At 36.7% G+C, this 23,383-nt stretch overlaps 1 protein-coding gene across 2 annotated transcripts in view; it reads left to right on the top strand.

The window, feature by feature from the left end:
* The window catches only part of PRKD1 (protein kinase D1), a 394,696-nt gene that overhangs the window by 292,091 nt on the left and 79,222 nt on the right, over nt 1–23,383 (top strand). For both annotated transcript variants that reach the window (XM_066277646.1, XM_066277644.1), the window contains exons 3-4: nt 16,238–16,369; nt 17,154–17,314. In XM_066277646.1, the coding sequence (XP_066133743.1) occupies nt 16,238–16,369; nt 17,154–17,314 (293 nt within the window). The remainder of the gene's footprint in view (nt 1–16,237; nt 16,370–17,153; nt 17,315–23,383) is intronic.

Below are 23,383 nucleotides of genomic sequence, written 5' to 3'. Positions count from 1 at the left end.
TATGTTTAGATCTTTGATCCATTTTGAGTTAATGAAACAACTGAGAAGGAACTCAAAAGAATAATCCCCTTCACGATTGCAACAAAAAAAATAAAATACTTAGGAATAAACATAACAAAGAATGTAAAGGACTTATATAATGAAAACTATAAACCATTGTTAAGGGAAATCGAAAAAGATATAATGAGATGGAAGAATATACCTTGTTCTTGGCTAGGAAGAATAAATATAATCAAGATGGCTATATTACCCAAAGCAATATACAAATTTAATGCAATTCCCATCAAACTTCCAATGACGTTTTTTAAAGAAATAGAGCAAAAAATCATCAGATTTATATGGAACTATAAAAAACCCCGAATAGCCAAAGCAATCCTAAAGAAAAAGAATGAAGCTGGGGGCATAACAATACCTGACTTCAAACTCTATTATAGGGCCACGACAATCAAAACAGCATGGTATTGGCAGAAAAATAGACACTCAGACCAATGGAACAGAATAGAAAGTCCAGAAATAAAGCCACATATATATAGTCAAATAATTTTTGATAAAGGGGCCAACAACACACAATGGAGAAAAGAAAGCCTCTTCAATAAATGGTGCTGGGAAAACTGGAAAGCCACATGCAAAAGAATGAAACTGGACTACAGTCTCTCTCCCTGTACAAAAATTAACTCAAAATGTTTCTTTAAGAAAAATATTGATAAGATATTCATTCAATACATATTTACTGACAACCTGAAATTCCAGGCAATATGCTCTATTCTGCAAAATAAAATGAAACAATATAAACAAAGACAAATAATAACAATTCATATCCAGTACCTCAGTATAGTTTTTTTCCCCACAGATGATTTGCAAATGTTGATTAGAAGAGTTAACTGGGATAAACTTTGAATTTAGAAATAGCATTCTCTGAAAGCTAAGCAAAAAATGAAGTCACACTGTTCCACTCCTGCAATATTTTTACATAACTTTAAAACAAATGAACTATAAAAATGGGTATGGACAGAATAAGCTAGATTGGACAAGCTTATTGCAAATATCATAGTGTGTCAACAGCAACTCTAAAATGAAATAAATAAACATAAGAAATAGCTTTTTTTTTTAAAGAAAAAGGGAGAGCAGAAAGGAAAGATAGAGAAGCATCAACTCTTCATTCCACTTGGCTGTGCTATTGATTGCTTCTCATACGTGCCCTAAATGGGGCTGGAACCAGCGATGTAGGGGTTGAGCTGGCACCCTCAGGCTTCAGCTGGAAACTCCAGGCTTGAGCTGGTTATCCTGGGATTGAAACAGTAATCTCAGCGTTCAGGGATGATGCTCTGTCCACTGTGCTACCGGCCAGGGCAGAAATTTCTTAAATACCAGCAAACATTTATTATGACAAGGTTATTATGTGCCGGGCACTGGCATAAATGTTTTATAAGTATTTAATACTTCAGCAGTGAGGCAATTAGTATTTTACATATGACTCATCTTGCACATGTGGTAACTAGGACCAACAGAGTTAAGAAACATAGCCAGACTGGATTTCAAACTGAAGGAATCTTGCATCAGAACTGACATCTCTTGCCTTTACACTGTATTGAAGAACAAAATCCTCGCTGCCTTTGTAGTGTTATCGCTGTGCCTAGCACAAAGTAAACTCTGCCTTCGCATGGAATGATATTCTATCACAAGAGAATATTTCTCGCTTGACTAGCTAGTGGCACAGTGGATAGAGCGTTGGCCTGGGATACAGAGGACCCAGGTTTGAAACCCCAAGGTCACTGGCTTGAGCATGGGCTTACCAGCTTTAGTGCAGGGTTGCTGGCTTCAGTATGGGATGATTAAAAGAACCCCATGGTAGCTGGCTTGAACCCGAAAGTTTCTGGCTTGAGCAAGGGGTCACTGGCTCAGCTTTAGCCCCCTGGTCAAGGCACATATGAGAAAGCAATCAATGAACAACTAAGGTGCCACAATGAAGAATTGATGCTTCTCATCTCCCTTCCTGTCTGTCTATCCCCATCTGCCCTTCTCTGTGTCTCTCTCTGTCTTCTGTTTCTCTCACATAAAAAAATAATAATAAGAGAATGTTTCTCTAGACTAGTTAGGAAGCTACTATCAGAGTTTCAAAGGTACATATAAAATTTGAGAACCACTTTACTCCTCTCCCTCTAAATGCTTAAATATCTCAGAGAAAATATTACTACTGTATGAAAATCACTTACTTAAACAAAGCATTAATAGGAAACATCAAATTTATGTAAAAATTTACCTCTATACCTTTTAAACATTTTTTTGTGTGTGTGACAGACAGAGACAGAGATAGGGACAGACAGGAAGGGAGAGAGATGAGAAGCATCAATTCTTTGTTGCAGCACCTTAGTTTCTCAGTAATTGCTTTCTCATATGTGCCTTGGCCAGGGGGCTACAGCAGACTGAGTGACCCCTTGTTCAATCTGGCGACTTGGGGGTTTTGAACCTGGGTCCTCCGTGTCTCAATCCGAAGCTCTATTCACTGCACCACCGCCTGGTCAGGCCCTTTTAAACATTTTTCTTAGGTTTTTTATCCTTTTTACCCTGTTTTTTACTAGATAATTTGTTCAGAATTTGTATAATGCTAAAATTAGCCCTTTATTGCTTTTTATAATGACATTGTAATTTGTGATTTAAAAAGGGAGTTAAATTAGAATAAATGTTAAAATGAGGTATGGCTATAAAGGTATGTGAAAATCAAATGTATATTAAATGAGTAAATGAACAAACTTGAAATAATCACCATACATATGGAGAACATTTTGATAATCAAAAAATGAGTATTGTTGCACAAAAATTAATAAAAGGCTACATAGTTCATTTTATATTAAAATCATAGTCTTCAATTATTTGTGAGGTTTTCTACAAATTGTTAATGATAACTCATCTACTTGATTTTCTAAAATATTTCCTTATATAGGAAAAAAGTTTGTGATTTCATTTATCAGGATGGAATGTGATATAAGATCCAATCAATGCGTTATGATCCCAAAATGTATTAATTTGAAAACTAAAATTTTAGGACACAGAATGATTTTGTGATTGAAAGAATATTGTACATGGTGGCAATGATCCCAAACTATAGTGCTCACAAAAATTAGGGGATATTTCAAAATGAAGTGATAGTATAGTTTACCAAAGCATACTAGGCCCACATGAGCCAGGTTTCCTGTGGTGATTTGCCATCCACATAGCTTCTTTGGTCAACTGTCTTCAAACCTTTTGCCTATTTTTAAATTGGTTCTTTTCTTAATATTGTTGAGAGGTTTTTTGCATATTTTAGATATGAGTCCTTTATCAAAAATTATTTTGCCCTGGTCAGGGAACATACAAGAATCAACCAATGAATGCATAAATAAGTGGAACAACAAATTTATCTCTCTCTCTCTTCCCCTTCTTCATTCTCTCTAAAAATTAATAAAAATTTTAAACTGTATTTTGAAAATATTATTTCCCAGATTGTAGCATTTCTCTTCATTTTTTAACAGGTCGTTCAAAGACTGGAAATTTTTAATTTTGATAAAGTCTATCGACTTTTGAATTGAGTTGTGTTTTTGGTGTTGTATCTAGTTAGTCTTTTCATAAATCAAGGTCATAAACATTTTCTTTGAGATTTTCTTCTAGAAGTTTTATACCTTAAGTTTTATATTTAAGTCCATGATCTAATTTGACTTAATTTTTATAAATGGTGCAAAAACATAAAATTATTTTAATCTACATTTGCATATCAGAAAAATGTCTACCAATTCTGTGTATTACTTCAGTATGATAGTGTTATTTTTAAATATTTTCCAATTGAAATGATTATGAAACTGCTCTTTGAGTTAATGATTATACCCATTTTTCAAAGAAGGAAATGAGGTACAGGAGAGATCCTGAAGCCCTTTTTCTCACTCTTTGCTGTCTGGCATTATAATGGGAAGTTCTTCTCAAGAATAATGTTCCCTATTGGGCAGTTGAAACCAGTATAAATGGTAACAAGTATCACACCAACAAAATCAATTAAAAATAAATAAATAAATACTACCACCCTGTAAGGCCAGTAGTCTTGGCTATCATTGCAGCCAGGCAGGTGCAGGTTACCATTAGATTCGGACAGATGGTAAAGAAACAGTGTAGCCAAAAACTGGTAGGCCATGCCTTTATTCTAGCCTCGCAACCAGCCAGCGAGTAAAAACACACAGGGCACCAAAGCCCACTCACATGTTCTCTGGTTGCCCAACCAGAAGAATCTTTTCCGGTTTTTCCTAGAATCAAAGGCCCCCCACCAGCTTCAGTCCCCTCTGGTTCCCCATCTCCTTCTCTCTTCTACTCTCTGTACAAAGTCTGCAAAAACATGGCCTCCTTCTTCTTTTCCTTTCTTCTTAGAACTTTTTGGCACAAAACCCCTTTTCCAGCACACATTAGCATAACAAAGCCCCTTCCCAAGCAGGAAGGTAATTAGCAGTTTCACCTGGCAGCACAGTTTATGACAGTGGCCCTTTTTAACAATAAAAGTGAGCAACTCAGAAAATACAAATTTTACAAACTCTTTTGCCCAACGACCCCTCCCCCCAAAAGAGAACAAAGTTCCCATGTTATGAATGGCCTGTGCAGGTCACAAATAAGCATTTCTTTCTACTTGTACCTCCTCACTGGAGACTGGAGCCTGGGGCTCCAGACCCTAGATTTCTACCTCCCTTATCCCAGCATGACCCTTGGCTCTAATGTTCTAGTGAATGGATAAACTCATGGCCACTTGAAAGATTTTACTGGTGAATTGATAAGCAAACTGGCATATTTACCAAATGGACTATGACTCAGCAGTAAAAAGGAACTGCAGATGCACATATTACGTGGATGAAATTCAAATACATTATGCTGAACAAAGCTAGAGTCAAAAGGCTACATTTATATGGCATGCTAGAAAAGAGACAGAAAGTACTGCCAGAGGACAAGGGTGAGGAAAACCTTGTCTACAAGGAGGCACGGGAATTTGGGAGGGGTTGATAAAATTGTTTCTTACCTCTATTATGGCATTGTTTATACAATTGTATGTGTTTGTTGAAACTATGGACAAAAGGAAAGGAAAGGTTTTCCTTTATGTAAGTTATACTTGAATAACCTAACTAAAAAGCATCAACTTAGAGTTTCACTTAACAAAGCTCTTTTAATCTTATGAACTACAGTGGACCAATGAATCAGTCAACCTGATTCTTCAAAAGAAAACAGGGACTCCCTGTGCAGCAAGCTCCCTCCTCTCAGTGCCCCTGAGAGCAGCCATGATGGACCCGCATGTAGCAGGTGCCTGGTTAGCAGGCACTGCAGGAAGTTTTGCCGTCATTGAACTGTTGCTTCTTCTGGAGTTGGAATACCTAGCCGCTTTCACAGCTTTTAAGGGTTTTGTTGTTCATGAATCAAAAGTAAGCATCTGTTTTTATGAAAAGTACAATGAGACTTAAAGAAACTTCAAGTAAAGCATATAGAACCTTGACCTCATGTCTCCAAGTGCAAATGTATTTGACAACAGTGATACTTTTGTTGCCAGCAACCCTGCTGCCCATTAGAATATAAAATTATATTTAGCCTTTGTGTACCAGCCTTTTGTAAGTAGTCTAAAGGGCAATTTGTATGCCGGTGTTCCTCATGTAAATGAGGTCATTATCCTTTTAAAGGTATAAAGCCTCCTGTATGTGATGGAGCTTTCTAAGAAACAGATTTGACCTTTCTTTCCCTCAATTCAGGGTTCCTGCAGAGCCTGAACTCATTAGCTAGAATTTGACTCCATGACATTTTTACTTAATTTTCTTTTTCCTCTATGTTGGACACATGGGGAAACCATTTATGTTCTTTCTTGACCTGTGATGCTCTCTAATCTCTTTCCAGCTGTGGCATTTGTCATTCAGTCACATCAGGATATGGTGACCCTTCTTTCCCCATGATAATTCCTAACTCTTAATTGATTCATTTTAAAGGAAGAACTAGACAACATCCTATGGACTTAGCTCCATTTAATTAGTGTTAACCAGAATACTGGATGGAGAAGCAGTCTCCTTGGGAGTGGAAAAATATTCTTTGTGAGCTAGCAGCAAGAGTAAATATTAGTTTTTAATGCCTTTAGTTTTCAAAAGTGCTGTGAATTGATAATAGAAATGAAAGTAGTATTTTCTTCTATTAATACTGATGATGGTGACAATAATAATAATAATAACTGGAATTCAAACCCAGTTTTTTCTGATTGCATACTGCTGGTCATTATGCTGGGAAACTTTTCTGATTACTATTACCAGTACTATGCTAATTACTTTGTGTTCTTCTCTCAGCCCACCTAGGTGAACTTCATTAAACCAGTTTAATAGAGAGGGACACTAAGGTTTAGAGAGGTGAAGTAGCTTTCTCAAGGTCGCCCATGTCCAGGATTAGAGCCTAGGTATGCTCTGATTCTGTGTCCATGCTTTTTGTAACTCTACCCACACACACACAGCCTTTAAAGAAATAATCTCCGGAAAGCATTGCTAGACACTTCTTAAAATGTGACTCTGGAGCCTGAGGAAGAAGATCCCTACTAAGAAGGACTCTTAGTGGCTTAATGGAATCACATTTAAAAAACAGAGTCTTTTCTAACAGGTGCTTTTCATGCAAACTTCACTTCAGGGAGAAGCCTGCACTAAGCTGCCAGCCTCTTTCACTGAACTGCCTATCTGCACCGTTTTCCTCCACCTGAACCAACCCTTATAAAGGAGTTCTTGGAATTGTATTTCAACCAGTAGGACTGAGGCTTTCCCTGTTCAGTCAGAGCTGGAGAGAGATGAGAAGCATCAATTCTTCATTGCATTAACTTAGTTGTTCACTGATTGCTCTCTCATATGTGCCTTGACTGGGGGGGAGGGGCTACAGCAGAGCAAGTGACCCCTTGCTCGAGCCAGCAACTTTGGGCTTCAAGCCAGCAACCTTTGGGCTAAGCCAGTGATTATGGGGTCATGGCTATAAGCCCTCTGTGAAGCCAGAGACCCCGCATTCAAGCTGGATGAGCCATGCTCAACCAGGCAACCTGGGGTTTTGAACCTGGGATCTTCGCATCCTAGTCCAATGCTCTGTCCATGGTGCCACCACCTGGTCAAGTTGCACAGCTATATTCTTATCAGCATCTTCACCAGCCAGAGAGGCTCCATTCTGACCAATCAGGACAATGCCTTTTGGACCAATCAAATTGCAAGGATTTGGAGTCCTCATTTTTTTGAGGATGGACCAATAAGGAACCAGAAGCAGGTACTTCTGTCTATTAGGCCAGCTCCCCTCTGTTTGGGAAAGTACCCTTTCCCTTTCCACTGAAGACTGAAGATATTTCCCCAGCTGGAACTGAAACACCAAAGATGTCTAGCTAGAGCAAAGCAGAGCAAACAAGCTCAGGAGCTGAGTGAAGCAGAAAAGAGCAGAGCAGACTGGATCGGACCAGACCAGACCTGCACAGAGCAGAGCTGTCTAGCCAAAGTGGGGTCCAGCACCAGGACCGCCTGACCCCAGGGCCACTTAACTGCCTTGCTGTTTTCACAGCTGTGCTGTATGTCACAATTGAGCTGTTTACATTAAATAAAGTTACCTTTGCTTGAAATGCTATATTTACACATTATTAGAACTTAATAAAATGTAAAACCTTAGAAAAGCAATAGACTTTTAAAGGTTTATTCAACCAGGGACATTAATTGATCACTTAATATATGCATATATGCTCATAGAAAATATCTCTATTTGCTAGCAATCTGCAGTGTCATGTGTGAACAGATAAAGGAGTGTGGTGTGGTAGTGTAGCATGACGTGTTTCATGACAGAGTGTGCCCAGGAGCTTATGAGAACAGGGAAGAGAGCAATTGGCATCACGTGGGATGGACCTGTCCCAGAAGGCTTCCCAAACCAGGTGATACTCTGCTTAGTTGCTAGATGGGTAAGAGTTAGCTAACAGAGGGTGGCTGCTTGCAAAACAGAAGGAAAGTTTTGTGCCAAAGACAGGGACACATACATCAGTAATGACAGAATAAAAAATAAATGTGTGTTGAGGGAAATGGTTTTGGCTGACTTCTCAGTATGGAGATGAATGGAATAAAATAACTTCATGTTCTAACTCGGTCCTTTATTTACATAGAGCCCCATTTTGTATCTCTTTCATCCTTGAGTATCGCCCTGACAGGTGGCATCACTGCTTCTAAAGCAGGTGTTCCGTAGCAGCCACAGAGCTCAGTTGCTGGGAGGGAAACAAGGGATTACTCAGATATTAACTGTACCTCTCTGGGTTCCTGACCACATCCTAAATGGCTTGTTGAGCAGGATTTTAGCACTGCTGTCAATATTCTTGCTGTCCTTCTAGTTAAAAAGAAAATAAAAAGAAGGCAAGAAGGATCAGTTTCTTTCTGAGCAGGAATCAATACATGTGTACTTACTTTATTTTCATTTGGAACATAGGGTTGTTACCTGCATGTCTGGTTCTCTATCAATGCATAGAGAACTCTCCATGAATATTAGTAATTATATTCTAAATACCTGGAATTATTGAACATAATTAGATTTCTGTGACCTCCCATATATAATCGTTATATATAAACCTGTTACAACTATGCAAAAGAAAAAGAGAGATCTATATGCCTTTTGACAAGTCAACCAGCTGTGCCTGCTACATGATCATACTAATGACTCTTCCCCTTTGATTTCTTCTATCATTTTGAGGATTTATGAACTCCTTTTACTTTCTAAAGTCATTTTTCCTCCAGAGATTTGATAAGCATTCAGTTTAGTTTCCTTCTAGTTTTTCTCTGGTTTGGTTTTTTGTTTTAACTTTTTACTCTTAGGTATAAAACATGTATGTATGGATACATATTTTATGTATGTATATATATTATATATATAGTATAAACTTATAAATTGTATTTTCCCCAATTGGCTAATTACTACTAATTAATCATTTCTTAAATAATATTTCACTGATAAATTTATTTTTAATATCTCTTCTGTAATATTTTAAATTCATACAGAGTAGATTTCTGTGTTACCAGTTTTATCCTATTGACCTCTCTATGTCTTACCCAACTAACACATTTTAAAATATTGTAGTTTTATAGAATATTTTGATACCAACTAAGGCTAAATTTCTTTATTACTCTTCTTTTAAAATTATCCTTTCTTATCAGGATCTTTTCTATTTTCTACAGAAGGCCGCTCAAATCTAGAATAATTTCATTAAAAGCATTATGATTGTAAAATTGTTAGAATATTGCGGTAGAGTTTTATTTTTTATTTATTTTTTAAATTAATTTTAATGGAGTGACATTGATAAATCAGGGTACATATGTTCAGAGAAAACATCTCTAGGTTATTTTGACTTTTGATTATGCTGCATTCCCATCACCCAAAGTCCAATAGATTTTTATTTTTAATTAAAAGAAAATTCTTAAGCCCTCATTTGTAATTCATTTGGGCCTATTGAAAGTAGTTTTTTTAAAGTCCTTAGACAATCTTTCTTCAATCATCTTATATTTCACTTAGTTCTTCCTTTTTTTTTAGTTTGAAGACAGTTCACTTCTAGAAAAGGTAGAAATAAAACTGCAACTGAATAGCTTATCTTCTGTTTTATCTGTTAGCATTAAATTGTATTTTTTGTAGTTCAGCCCTCTTTCATTCTTCCTGCATATAACACAGCTAAAGGTCCTTTTTTCGGCTTTTTAAAACCTTCTGGTATTTCCTTCCTTAGCCTTCTTGGGGTGGTGCTATTGGCCAAGCCACTCTTTGCCTTCACTCTGCCCCTTTCTCCAGAGGAGCTTATCAGAGAGTTTCCTGGGCCATTGCATCAGTTTTCTAGATACCAACCCCTTTTCTTTCTAATTATGACAACTTGGTCTTGTGCTATCATCTGGCTTGTAAGATCTTTTTATTCTTAAGTTTTTTATTTTTAATAGCCATATTTTTAAAGTTTCTGGCCATGCACTAATAAAATATTTTCCCAGAACTTTCTGAACCGCCTCATCAACATATCTAAATGTATTTTAGGTTTTGTGGTGGTGTTTTTTTTTTTCTCTTGGCTGTTCTAATCTCTGGGATGATATATTTACAGACTCTCAAGTTTCTATCATTGTACCTTGCTAACGTTTTTCTGGTTAGATCTGACTTAAAACCAGAAATTCCCTTTCTTTTTACTTCATCCATCTAAGAGATGCTACTATAAATTTTTCAACAAGAATTGGTTGAATATTCTTGCCTGACTAGGCAGTGGCGCAGTGGAAAGTGGATAGAGCATCGAAATGGGACACAGAGAACCCAGGTTCGAAATCCTGAGGTCACTGGCTTGAGCGTAGACTCATCTATCTTGAGCACAGACTCACCTGCTTAAGCACGGGGTCACTGGCTTGAGCGTAGGATCATAGACGTGACCCCCTGGTTACTGGCTTGAGCCCAAAGGTTGCTGGCTTGAGCAAGGGGTTACTCGCTCTGCTGGAGCCCCTCATTCAAGCCATATATGAGAAAGCAATCACTGGACAACTAAGGAGCTGCAATGAAGAATTGAGGCTTCTCATTTCTCTCCCTTCCTGTCTGCCCCTATCTGTCCCTCTCTCTGACTCTCTCTCTGTCTCTGCCAAAAAAAGAAAAAAAAAAGAATTTATGAATGTTCTTATTGCTGGAGAGCTATGGGGTCTTCCTAACTTTGGTGACGTCTCCAGGTACAACAGTGTGAAATGTGTGTTTAATTGAAACAATAACTGCATGGAGACTCTAGGTACAAAAAGGGTTTGAAGAGACTGGGACCACTGGAGAGCAGAAAGAAATACTCAACCTCCTGGTGTATGTCTGTGTGCATGAGAGGTGACGGAGGGGAGTTGACATGTTCAGGCTTCACTTTACAAGTACTGCCACACATCTGGGCCACAATAGCATGGAATTGGTCACTTGTCATCTCTCTCAGTTATCTTCCCCATGGACACTTTTTTTTTAAGTCAGAGGAGGGGAGATGGTGAGACAGACTTCCACATGCACCCTGACTGGGATCCACTTAGCAACCCCTTAGCAAGCCGATACTCAAATCAACCAAGCTATTTTTTAGCACCTGAGTCCATGTGCTCCTACCAGCTGAGCTATCCTTAGCGCCCGGGGCTGATGCTCAAGCCAATTGAGCCACGGGCTATGGGAGGGGAAAAGGGAGAGGTGAAGGAGAGGGAGGAGGAGAGAAACTGTGACCACTAGATAGAAGTTATAGGGAAGTATTCGGAACTCATTAAAAAACTCAACTTTCTAATAATTTGAGATATTCACATTTGTAATAAAGTGATTTTTGAGCAGTCATTTTTCTAGCAGACTGTCAATGAGCAGAGGATGGTTTATGTATTTCTGTTCTCTATGTGTACAGATGAATGATGGGGTGTTAACGTGGAAATGGTTAGGAAGTTTCTCATCCGGAATGCCTTAAAACAGGTGAATATGTGCATTTATGTCAGGGGTGTGGTATTCAGAAGCTATTTTAAATATTCTAAAGCTAAAGAAAAAGCAAATTTGGGTCAAATAATATTCAAAGCTTTTAAAAATTTACTGGTGTTTTGCTGTTGGTCAGACTTACCAACTGAATGTAGTGACACTGGTTGTCATGTGAACACACGCTCCAGGTGATCTGTAGATATGCATTGCAATTGATCTTTGTAAAAAATTAAAAATGATATAGTCATTATTACTAAATCCAATTTTTTGATGGTACAGGTGTCAGGACTGTCTAAGTCAAGATTCTATCTTACCTGGGATAGTTCCTTAATTTCTCTGAGACTCAGTGTTCTCATCTGTAAATTGGGAATAATAATATCTATTTCATAGATTGCTTGTAAAAAACTGAATGAGCTGACATTTGCAATGTGTTAAAATTTTCTTTTTATTATATCTGTCCCAACTTGTTGATACCAGAAGGAATTAATGCTTCTCCCAAATTGCCAAAACTACCAGTAAAAAAAAAAATAGTTACAGAAAATCTTGGAAGATCTGACATTATTTTATTTTATTATGCAAATAATTTTGACCTCCAGAAATTACTTATTTTACTTCAGAAGCCTCTTTTTGTTGGTATCACTAACCATATACTTTATTCCATTTTGTGCAATAATTTATAATGAACCTTAAAGAACTACTGATTATCTTAGAGTTTTGGGCTCAATTACCTATTTCAAATACTCAGTGACTAAGGAAAGCATGTCATTTTCTCCTCTCCTGCACGCTGGAGGACAACAATAGACTGTGAATAGAGCAAATCAAGGACACACAAATACCAGTATAAGGGGGCCATTGTGTTCAGTTTGTAACTCTGTCATATAGTTTTAATTTAGGTCGACTGATTGATTACAGCAGGTTGACAGATAGCACATTGTTTCTCTCTTGAAATCTCTAAACACTTTAATTCCCATTCTTATCTGTCCATTTTGATTCCAGAACTTAAGTGAAATGGGATTACAGCATTCACTTTGTTTCCCTGTGCTAAGTGATTATCTCTGAAGTGCAATTTTGTGATTAGGCAAGAAGGCATGCATACTCTCAGCTAACGCTGTTTCCCCAGGGTGCTGAACAGGGACCTTCATCATCAGTGGAGGTTGTGCTTTGATTTCAAATGGATATAAAATCTCACCACACTTGGTAGTTTTATTTTTTAAATGTATTTAATTATTTAAAAATTAACAGGAGAATATTAAAATTGAACTTTAGAAAATGGCATTTAAACATAAGTCAAGGATGCTAACTGCCTATGAATGTTAATCCCTTTCAAAAAGTGAATAAACAAACTTACCTGACATATATTGGGGGGATGGAAGGGGTTACTGAAAATCTTCAGTTTAATTATTTATATTCATCTTGATTAATTCAGAAAAGCATCTGAATGCAACTTGGTGTTGGTATTGTCAAATTCTAATATGCCTTATTTTGAAAACTACAGTAATTATTCAACTAATTGCTGTCATAGTATTGTCATAGTTGTTTGGCCCTTAAGGGAAAACATTTAGAGGTGGGTGGTAGAGAAACCAAGAGCTAATAGTTGGCACAAAGTATTTTAACTATTTTCTTTGATTTTTTAAAAACAAATTTTGTCCATGACTATGACAGACCAACTTTAGAGAGGATTTAGCATTCCCAAATTTAGACACATTTTGATTCAACCATGAAAGGTACTTTTTACTGATTTATTTAAAATGAACATTGACCTTACATTGTGCATCTTGAAGTGAGAAACATAATATGCAATTTCTCAAACTTAATACAACTGAAATTCTTTTTGTCAGTAATCTTAACACTAGTTGGGACTCCGTGTGGCTGCGGTGCTTTGATCAGCTTCTTCTTTTCCCTACTCTTAAATCTTTTAGCTTGGTGTTCAGTGTACAGTGAGCACTTAATAAACCTTAGCTCTTCCTATTGTTATTTTTATTATTTTTCAAATTGAGTAAAGAGCATAATTTTAATCAGTTGGTAGGTCATTTTCAATAAAAAGGTACCTTAACTTGTAGTAAAGTACTTTTATTCATGGTTCAAGGTAAAACCAACCCATTAACTTTTTTTTTTTACAAAGAGAGAGTCAGAGAGAGGGATAGATAGGGACAGATAGGAATGGAGAGAGATGAGAAGCATCAATCATCAGTTTTTCGTGGCGACACTTTAGTTGTTCATTGATTGCTTTCTCATATGTTTCTTGACCATGGGCCTTCAGTAGACCGAGTAACCCGTTGCTCAAGCCAGTGACCTTGGGTCTAAGCTGGTGAGCTTTTTTTTTTTTCTTTGCTCAAGCCAGATGAGCCCACGCTCAAGCTGGCAACCTCGGGGTCTTGAACCTGGATCCTCCACATCCCAGTCCGATGCTCTATCCACTGTGCCACCACCTGGTCAGGCCCGTTAACATTTTTTAACCTTCCATAATGATCCAGTTATATGTCCTGTGAACCCTCAATAATATTCTTTTTGATAGAACTGATTCACTTTCCTGCATGTTTTATTATTACTTTCCCTGATGGATGGGATTCCCTCAAAGTTGTTCTCATAATTGTGGATACCTCTGTAGCAGAGATGAGTTGCCTACATTTTCATCCTTCACTCTTCAGACTTTGCTGACTTGAGTTAACAAGGTATTTCATAAATATATGCAGTGAGTGATTTGATAACCCACGGGCTGCCTTCCACATACCTGCAGGAAAGCTACAGATGCTTATTCCTCATATCACGGGGCTATTGGATGTCATTTTTCAGGGAATATAAAAGATAACACGGATAACAATGAAAAAGACAGTGTATTGAGTCAGGTGGTGGGAGGGCAAACACCTTGTGGGTTGTAGTCCTAGTTTTATTTAATGTCATAATTTACGTAGCTTCTTTGAATTTTAGACATTGCTTTATAATTTCTGTGGGGCATTTATATTTGCTTGCTTTATCTGTCCTTCCTGCTAGTCTGGTGGGCCCTGTGAAGATGTCTTACTTATCATTACATCTCTATCCCCGGCAGTGTGTTATTGGCAACATTGAAAGTGCTTTACAAATGTGTGTTGAAAAAGTAAGGCAAGAGGAGGAGAGAAAGGAAGACAGAACAGAGGATATATTTAAAGCCTAAATTTTCCACAAAATTCTCTTTGAATAAAACTTTATAAAATCAAGTGCACATGGGCCTCTCCTAACATTAATGGAAATTTAAACTTTAAAGGCCTAGAGAAGTCACCATCAGTCTGACCTTGTCTTTTTGTGTGTGAGAAACTGCAGCAGGCCCTGTATACAAATAGGTAATGGCAAAGGTGCATCTAGCTCTTCTCACCCCAGGTAGGCACTGCCTAGACTAGACGGGAGCCTCAACATTAGGCTGTGCCTGCAAATTGGTTCTAAAGGTACCCCTGCCCGTTAGAATTTTGGGGAAAGCGGTGGTCTTTCACTTTCAAGTCTTTATGTCTTTTTCTTGATTTGAACAACCACCATAAAACATGAGCCACTTTTATAATATCATCATAACAATATGCAGAAAAGAATAATTTAAAAAATAATGAATTTCAACAGTCGGTATGAGTACCATATAGAATGAATAGCAATAAGCAATAACAAAAAATGTCCTACAACATGATTAGCATTTGCTGAAATACTGTATATGTCTCAAAGAATGGACTGGAATTCACCCGTGTGTGTATTAAATTTCTGTTCAGCATATTGATGAAGAGGCTACTTGCTTATTTTCAGGTCAGGATTTAAATGCTTACCTATTGTCTAAGAGCTCAAATATACTGCTCACAACAATTAGGGGATATTTCAAAATTAATATGAAGCTATCAAATATCCCCTAATTGTTGTGAGCAGTGTAATTATCTATGCAAGAAGAGGCTGCTGAGGTTTCTTATCTGTCTTCAGTTGGGCCCACTCTTCTGATGTACCCATTCCTGGGCGTATTCAAATATACTGTCTTCTGATCTAATTTTATGAAGAAAAAATTGTTTTTCATTAATATTTCTGAATCTGGCACTGGCTGGTTGGCTCAGTGGCAGAGCATTGACCCAGCTTGTGGGAGTCCCTGGTATGATTCCCAGTAGGATACACAGGAGAAGCCACTATCTGCTTCTCCCCTCTTCCCCTTCTCTCTCTTTCTCTCTCTGTCTATTCCCCTCCTGCAGCCATGGCTCGATTGATTAGAGCACATCAGCCCAGGCACTGAGGACTGCTGCTTCTGTGAAGCCTCTACCTCAGATGCTAAAAATAGTTCAGTTGTGAGCATGACCCCAGATGGGCAGAGCACCGGCCCCAGATGGGAGTTGCCCAGTAGATCCCAGTCAAGGTGCATGCGGGACTCTGTCTATCTCCCCTACTCTCACTTAAAAAAAACATATATATATATACATATATTTCTCAATCTTTTTCTTGTTCATTTAAGTTTTTCTTGCAAAAGATTTTTAAATAAGATCAAGTATTTGTAAATTGAGTTGAGTAATCCTTTCATTCATGCTTTCTTCCAGCATGTTGGCTATTTTCTAAGTGACCCAAAACTTTGGCAAGCAGCAAGAGAAGAGAGAGGGTTGCTATGGTACCACTTGTAAAACTGTAGTTGGAAAGAATGGTGTGTAATGGCTAAAAGCCAAGCAATGTTGCAATTGATCTTTCCTAACTGCTCAGAGAGTTATAACCATGCTTGCATATTAATTATCTTACATCCTAATTATCTACAAATCAAGGTATCCATTCAACTCATTTTTTGACATAATTATTTTCACAGCTTCTGCCACCTTTGAAGACTTTCAGATTCGTCCCCATGCTCTCTTTGTTCATTCGTACAGAGCTCCAGCTTTCTGTGATCACTGTGGAGAAATGCTGTGGGGGCTGGTCCGTCAGGGCCTTAAATGTGAAGGTAAGGTGTTCCCTTCCCCAACCAAGCTGAATGCAAACTGGAGATATCTGCTTATGCTGGGCCCTCTACAACAATGTCTTCTTTCCCTCCGATGTCTCCCAGCGATTTAGGGGGTGCATGGTTTCTGTTCTGTCATTTCTGTACAGTTCCTGTCTTCATACATCTTTGCTCCTATCTGAGAAACCCAATTCTCACATCTTTTCCCCATACTGTGTGGATGTGTTTCTTTTGTGTTGGGTGTTTTGTGTTGTCTGTTGAAATGAGCAGATTCAGGAGGTTATTCAAACCATCTAAGGTCACTCAACTATTAAATAGAGGCCAATTCCAGCCTGTTACCCACATTTGTGTACCAATAGCATAGTTTTATCATACTCTGGAAAGAGCTCCTTGAACTGTGGAGCCAGAATTCAAATCAATGTAGTTCAAAAGTTGTGATGCTTTGTGTTCACTCACATTAGAACTGCTGGCAGGTAAGAATGGCTCAGATCATCACTGGAGATCTGTTGCTAGATCCTTCGAGACAACATCCATTATATCAGAGGACATTCAAAAAACGATAATCACAGTAGTTGCTGAGTATATATATAAAATCAGAATGCAAAACCCAGACTACTTACAGATTGGGAAAGTAAATCAGAAAAGCTGAAAAGAAAATCTGAATTTCCAAGTAGCTCCAAGAGAAATGGAAGCAGTACTATTTTTAAGAATTCAAAATTTACAAGTAATACTAGAATAGGTTTTAATTTATGGTTAAACAGAAGTCATTTTTAATTTCTTTTTCCAGGATGTGGTCTGAATTACCATAAGAGGTGTGCATTTAAAATCCCCAACAATTGCAGTGGCGTGAGGCGGAGGAGGCTCTCCAACGTCTCGCTCACAGGGCTGAGCACCGCCCGCACAGCGTCTGCCGAGCTCTCCACCAGCGCGCCCGATGAGCCCCTTCTGGTAGGGCCTTCTGTTTATCCGCTTCCCCTGTATATGCAAAGTCTGTGGGACAGTATGTCCAAGACGTGCCCTGGGAGGGAGGACACAGCCAGGGTGTAAATGGCCATGCTTCTTCAGAGCCTGTTCTGTAGGTTGGTCAGTGCTTCCGCTGATATCCAACAACTTTGAGTTTGCTTTTATCTGTGAGTTTAGTGCAATTGCACAGTATGTGAGGGGTCACTGTGGTCATAGGGCCAGAGCAGCACAAACTGATACGTCAGTGTGCAAAACCTAGTTTGTCAAAATTTGTAAAACAGAGATAAAAGATGTTTTTCTATGAAGATTATAAAATATTTTGTAGTATAGCTAAATATTTACTCTGGGAGAAAATTTGAAATTTTCTTAATGGAAATATGAATGAAAGTCTCTAACTGCTTGGCATTATTGTGTGTTGTCAGAATGACACTGTGAGAAAAATATCCCTTAGCATTTTAAATCATTCCATTAGCTCTAAAATATATATTTTATGGATTAAATATTATTATTCAGGAAAATTAAATTTTCATTTTTCAAAAATTCAAAACAAAGTAATACTTGTGGGAATTATGTTACTTACTTAAAATAGGAACATTTTTCTAAAATTAGCTAATGATGTGAAGCTTTAAATTTCATATATATATATATATATACTCCTCCCCCAGTGGATTTACAAAGACTCTTTATAATCTAGCTGTTGTAAAAATTAATTAAGCCCAGGCCAGGCCCTGGCCGGTTGACTCAGTGGTAGAGTGTCAGCCTGGCATGTGTATGTCCCAGGTTCGATTCCCTGTCAGGGCACACAGGAGAATTGACCACCTATTTCTCCACCTCTCCCCCTTCTCTCTCTCTCTCTCTGCCTCTCTCTCTTTTCCCCTCCTGCAGCCAATGGCTCGATTGTATCGAGTGTATTGGCCCCAGGCATTGAGGATGGCTTCGTAGAGACTGCCTCAGGTGCTAAAAATAGCTCAGTTGCAAGCATGACCCAAGATGTGCAGGCCATCATCCCAGGATAGGGGTTGCTGGGTGAATCCTGGTCATGGTGCATGCAGCAGTCTATCTCTCTATGTCCTCTTCTCTCACTTGGAAAAGAAGAAGAATAAAAAAATGAAGAAAAGAAGCCTGACCAGGTGGCTTAGAGGGTAAAGCTTTATCCAGCACAGTAAGGTCACAGGTTAGATCCCCAGGGTCAGGGTACATACAAAAAATAATCAGTGAAAATGCACAACTAAATTGAGCAGTGAGTTGGTGCTTCTCTCTCTCTTCCCCTCTATCTCTCTCAGATTAAATGTTCAATAGAAATATTTTAAAAAATTGATTAAAAAGTTAAAAATTACTAAAACTTTTAGGTTAAATAAATCCTTCTTGGAGGGGAGAGTGGCAATACATATTTAATACACCTCTACAAAGTTGTATTAATTAGTTCATTTTTTGAAACATATTTTATTGTGATCTTTATATCACTTTAATTTTGAACTCATTGAGTGCTCATTTTAATAATTAAGAAAATTCCATATTCTATTTTTCCAAGACTTTCTTTTGGAGTTTCTTGTGTTTTCAGACCTCATCAATTGAACCTGTTGGGAGAAGGCAGGTACTAAATTCCACTAATAACAAGAAGAATGTATTATATTTTGGTAACTATTCAGAATGTATGTATTGTATATGAGTCTATAGTATCCCATAAAGTTGTATTAATTGGAATTAGTGATGTTATTAAAGAAAGGTGCTTAAATTAAGTTATTTGCTTTTCTCAAATATCTCTTCTGTCATCTTCCAGATCTCTGAAGTTCTTTGATTTTGTAAGTAGTGATTTTACAAGTTACAACAGTTACTTTTGCTTTTAAATATAGTCACTGTGAGTCATGCTCTTTACAAGATAGACATTTAAAATCAATTTTAAGAAACAAAGTATAAATTAATTATGTAATGTTTTCAGTTTTGTGAGAAAAAGTTTTTAAAAATTATTTAATATCTCACAAGATATCTAAATCCCTAAAGTCATTCACCATTAGAATAGATTAGATTCTAGATGATAAATACTGAAGATTCTTCTTTTAAATCTATCTTAACTTTTTATAACATTTACACATATGTATATACATATACACACAGAGATATATATACTTCAAAACATCACATGTATAATTTAGACTTTATAATTAAAATTAAATTATATATTTAAATTATCATATATGATATATACATATGTATACTGTAATATATCATTTATATATAAATATAGTTTAGTTAAATAACTACAGTTTTTAACAAAAGTTTTTGTGTTTTTAAACCAACTTATTTAATTGCTTCATTTAATCAAATTAAATAATTATTTTCAAATTGCTTAATTACAAGTTATATTTACAATAAGTATTAAATTTGTCAGTGCTTTATTACCAGATGTAAATTTTTGTAGTGTAGTACTTAAATGTATTTTAAAATTTTAAGTACTTTAAAATCGTATTTTAACCATGTCTGTCAGGAATGCTTGTAAAATGGTGACCAAATAAAATATTTATGAACTGAAAAAATGTTGGGAGGCCATAAGATACTTTGAAAAATATATACTTTTGAAAAGGGTCATGGCATTGTTTATTAACACCATCAGATCACTCATATCACAAGTCTGCCATGATTAGTGTATAAATTTTCTCTCAAATGTAAGAAAATGATTTTTCTCTTCCATACTTGATTTTGTATTTTGACTATAAGATCACCATTTCACATACAAATTATGATACTGGTAATTTTATAATTTGTCCAATTTTGGCACATAAATTGAATTTCAGATTTCAATAATGTTGCTAAAATAGAATAAAGGCTAACAAGACATATTATTTGACAAGCTCTATCTGTCATCAACTTTGGCAGTAAACTGTATCCATTATACCAGCAATAAAGCAGTTCATCTAAATAAAATCCAAAATGTAGTCAATTTATGGCAAATGGTTGTGTGGCGGGTATATATCATTTTGTAAATCACCAATATTAGAAAGAAACAAGAAAAATGAAGTAAATCCTTAAGTTGGACCCATTAATGTATTATATCATTACATATAAACATAAATATCAAAATTATTTTAATTTTATAGACTTTTAGACAGTTACAGAAGAGAAGTTGAGATTAAATGTTCATAACATTTTTATATGCTTTACTCACTTTTTTATTTACAATATTCATATAGTATTTGGGAAAAATTAAGGCCATTTGAAACCATGTTAAGCATGACATAGTCTTAGGCAAAAAGTTAATCTGTTCCAGAATGTCTGCTCCTGGGTATGAAGAGGCTTTCCTGCAAAGGACCATTATAAAAGCTGAATAAAATATAATAAAGAAGTAAAACAATATCACACCCAAAGCAATCAGGATTTGAGGGACTGATGTCTCAGAAAGAAGGAAATCATAGAGTGGTCACCAAGAGGTACCAGGCTCAAAATGTGAGTTGTACTGAGTTTGAGAAGCCCTAATACAGAGTAAAGCTGGCAAATTTCCAAGCATTTTTAAAGCCACAGTTAAGACAATGTGCTGTTACACAAGAACAGGAAAACAAATAAATGAAACAGGATAGAGAGAGTCCAGAAACTGCATGCTTATATAGGACAACTAATTTATGACAGGGGTAACACTACTAGCAGAAAAGGATGGTCTTTTCACTAAATATTCTGCAACCACTGGAAAAATATGTTCAAGAATTTGCAATAGGAAAGGTTGTTTAAAACAGGACTCAAGTCACTGATGGCAAGAGAAAAGATTGATAAATTAGACGTTATTAAAATTAGGAAATTATTTTCTTTTATTGCTTTTAAAGAAAGGGGACGGAAAGAGACAGAGAGAAAAAGAGAGGGGGAAGAGGAGTGGGAAGCATCAACTAATAGTAGTTGCTTCCCGTATGTGCCTTGACCAGGAAAGCCCAGGGTTTCGAACTGGTGACCTAAGCATTCCAGGTCGACAGTTTATCCACTGTGCCACCACAGGTCAGGCAGGAAATTATTTTTATCGTAATAAACCTTTAAGCAAATCAGAGAATGGGAGGATTTTCAATATATGTATCCTATAAAAGACTCATCTAGAATGTTTAAAGTACATCTACAAAAAAGTTAGAAAACAGACAACTCCATACTGTCAAAAAAAAAGATAATAAATATGAAAATATACTTTACATCATGTTCATAGTTATCAAGGAGCCTAAAGTTAAATCTATAGTGAGATGTCTCTACACTATAGTGTCTAAATTCGAAAAACAAAACTGAAAATAACAATGGTTAAGAGGTTGAGCAACTGGTACTCACATACACTACTACTAGGAATGTAAATTGGTTCAACAACTTTGGGAAACTTCTGACTCAGCAGTTCTACCCCTAGGAATATATTCAACAAAAATGTGTAGACACAGAAGAATATGTACACACATTTATTTTACTTATTTTTTAAAGACTTAATTTTTTTTATTTTTCAATTACAGTTGACATTCACTATTATGTTAATTTCAAGTGGGTAGAATAGCATGGTTAGACGTTTATATAACTTATAAGGTGATGCCCCCGTAAGTCTAGTGCCCACCTGACACTATACATAGTTATTACAATATTATGACTGTGTTCCTTGTGTTGTACTTTACATCCCTGTGACAGTTTCGTAACTACCAATTGTACTTCTTCATCCCTTCACATTTTTTATTTTTTAGAGCAGTTTTAGATTCACAGAAAAATTGAGAAGCCGGTATACCGATTTCCCATATACTCCCTATCCCAATATCAACACTGCTCACCAAAGTGGTACATTTGTTGCCACTGATGAACTGACATTGACACATCACAATAAGCCAAAATCCATAGTTTACTTTTGGGCTCTTTCTTGGTGTTACACATTTTCTGGGTTTGGACAAAAGTGTATAATGACATGTGTTTATTATTATGGCATCATATAGAGAATTTTCACTGCCCTAAAAGTCCTCTGTGCCTGCCTATTCCTCCATTTTCCCCTCCATTCAAACCCTGGCAAACACTAATCCTTTTATTGTTTCCATAGTTTTGCCTTTTCCAGAATATCAGATAGTTGAAATCAAGTAAGTAGCCTTTTCAGACTGGCTGCTGACATATAGTAATGTGCATTTAAGTTTCCTCTATGTCTTTTTTATGGTTGAATAGCTTATTTATATTTTGCATGGATCAGTTTTCCATTGTTGGATGTGGTACAGTTCATCCATTCACCTACTGAAGAACATATTGGTTGCTTTCAAGTTTTTGGTTTTTATGAATAGGCTCCTATAAATCTCAACATGCAGGTGTTTTTGTAAACAAATTTTCAACTTCTTTGAGTAACTATCAAGGAGCAATATTGATGGTTTCTATGGTGAGAGTAGATTTAGTTGTAAGAAACTCTCCCAGTGTACCATTTTGAATTTTCATTGGCAATGAATGAGAGTTCATCTTACACCACATCCTCACCAGCATTTGATGCTGTTAGTGTTTATGTTTTGGCCATTCTAATAAGTGGGTAGTGGTCTATCATTGAAGTTATGATTTTTATTTTCCTCATGACATTTAATACGGAATATCTTTTCATGTGCTTATTTACCATCTGTGTATCTTCATTGATGACATTTGTGTTAAGGTTGTTGGCCCATTTTTAAATTGTTTTTTGTTGTGTAGTTTTAAGAATTCTTTGTATATTTTGGTTAACATTCCTTTATCATGTGTGTCTTTTGCCAATATTTTCCCCAGTTTGTAGCTTGTCTTCTAATTTTCTTGACATTATCTTTTGTAGAGCAGAAGTATTTTTCTAAATTAATTTTAAAGAAGTCCAGCCCATTAATTATTTCTTTCATGATGTGCCTTTTGTTTTCTATCTAAAAAGGCACCATCGCCTGACCAGAAGGTGGCGCAGTGGATAGAGCACGGGACTGGGTGCAAAGGGTCCAGCTTCGAAACCCCAAGGTTGCCAACTCGAGCACGGGCTCACCAGCTTGAATGTCAGGTCGCTGGCTTGAGTATGGGATCACAGACATGACCCATGGTCGCTGGCTTGAGCCCAAGGTCACTGACTTGAGC

This window comes from Saccopteryx bilineata, chromosome 4, assembly GCF_036850765.1.
Source record: "Saccopteryx bilineata isolate mSacBil1 chromosome 4, mSacBil1_pri_phased_curated, whole genome shotgun sequence".
In the NCBI taxonomy this organism is placed as follows: domain Eukaryota; kingdom Metazoa; phylum Chordata; class Mammalia; order Chiroptera; family Emballonuridae; genus Saccopteryx; species Saccopteryx bilineata.
Note: the sequence above shows the minus strand (reverse complement) of the source record. Positions and strands in the feature narration are given on the sequence as shown.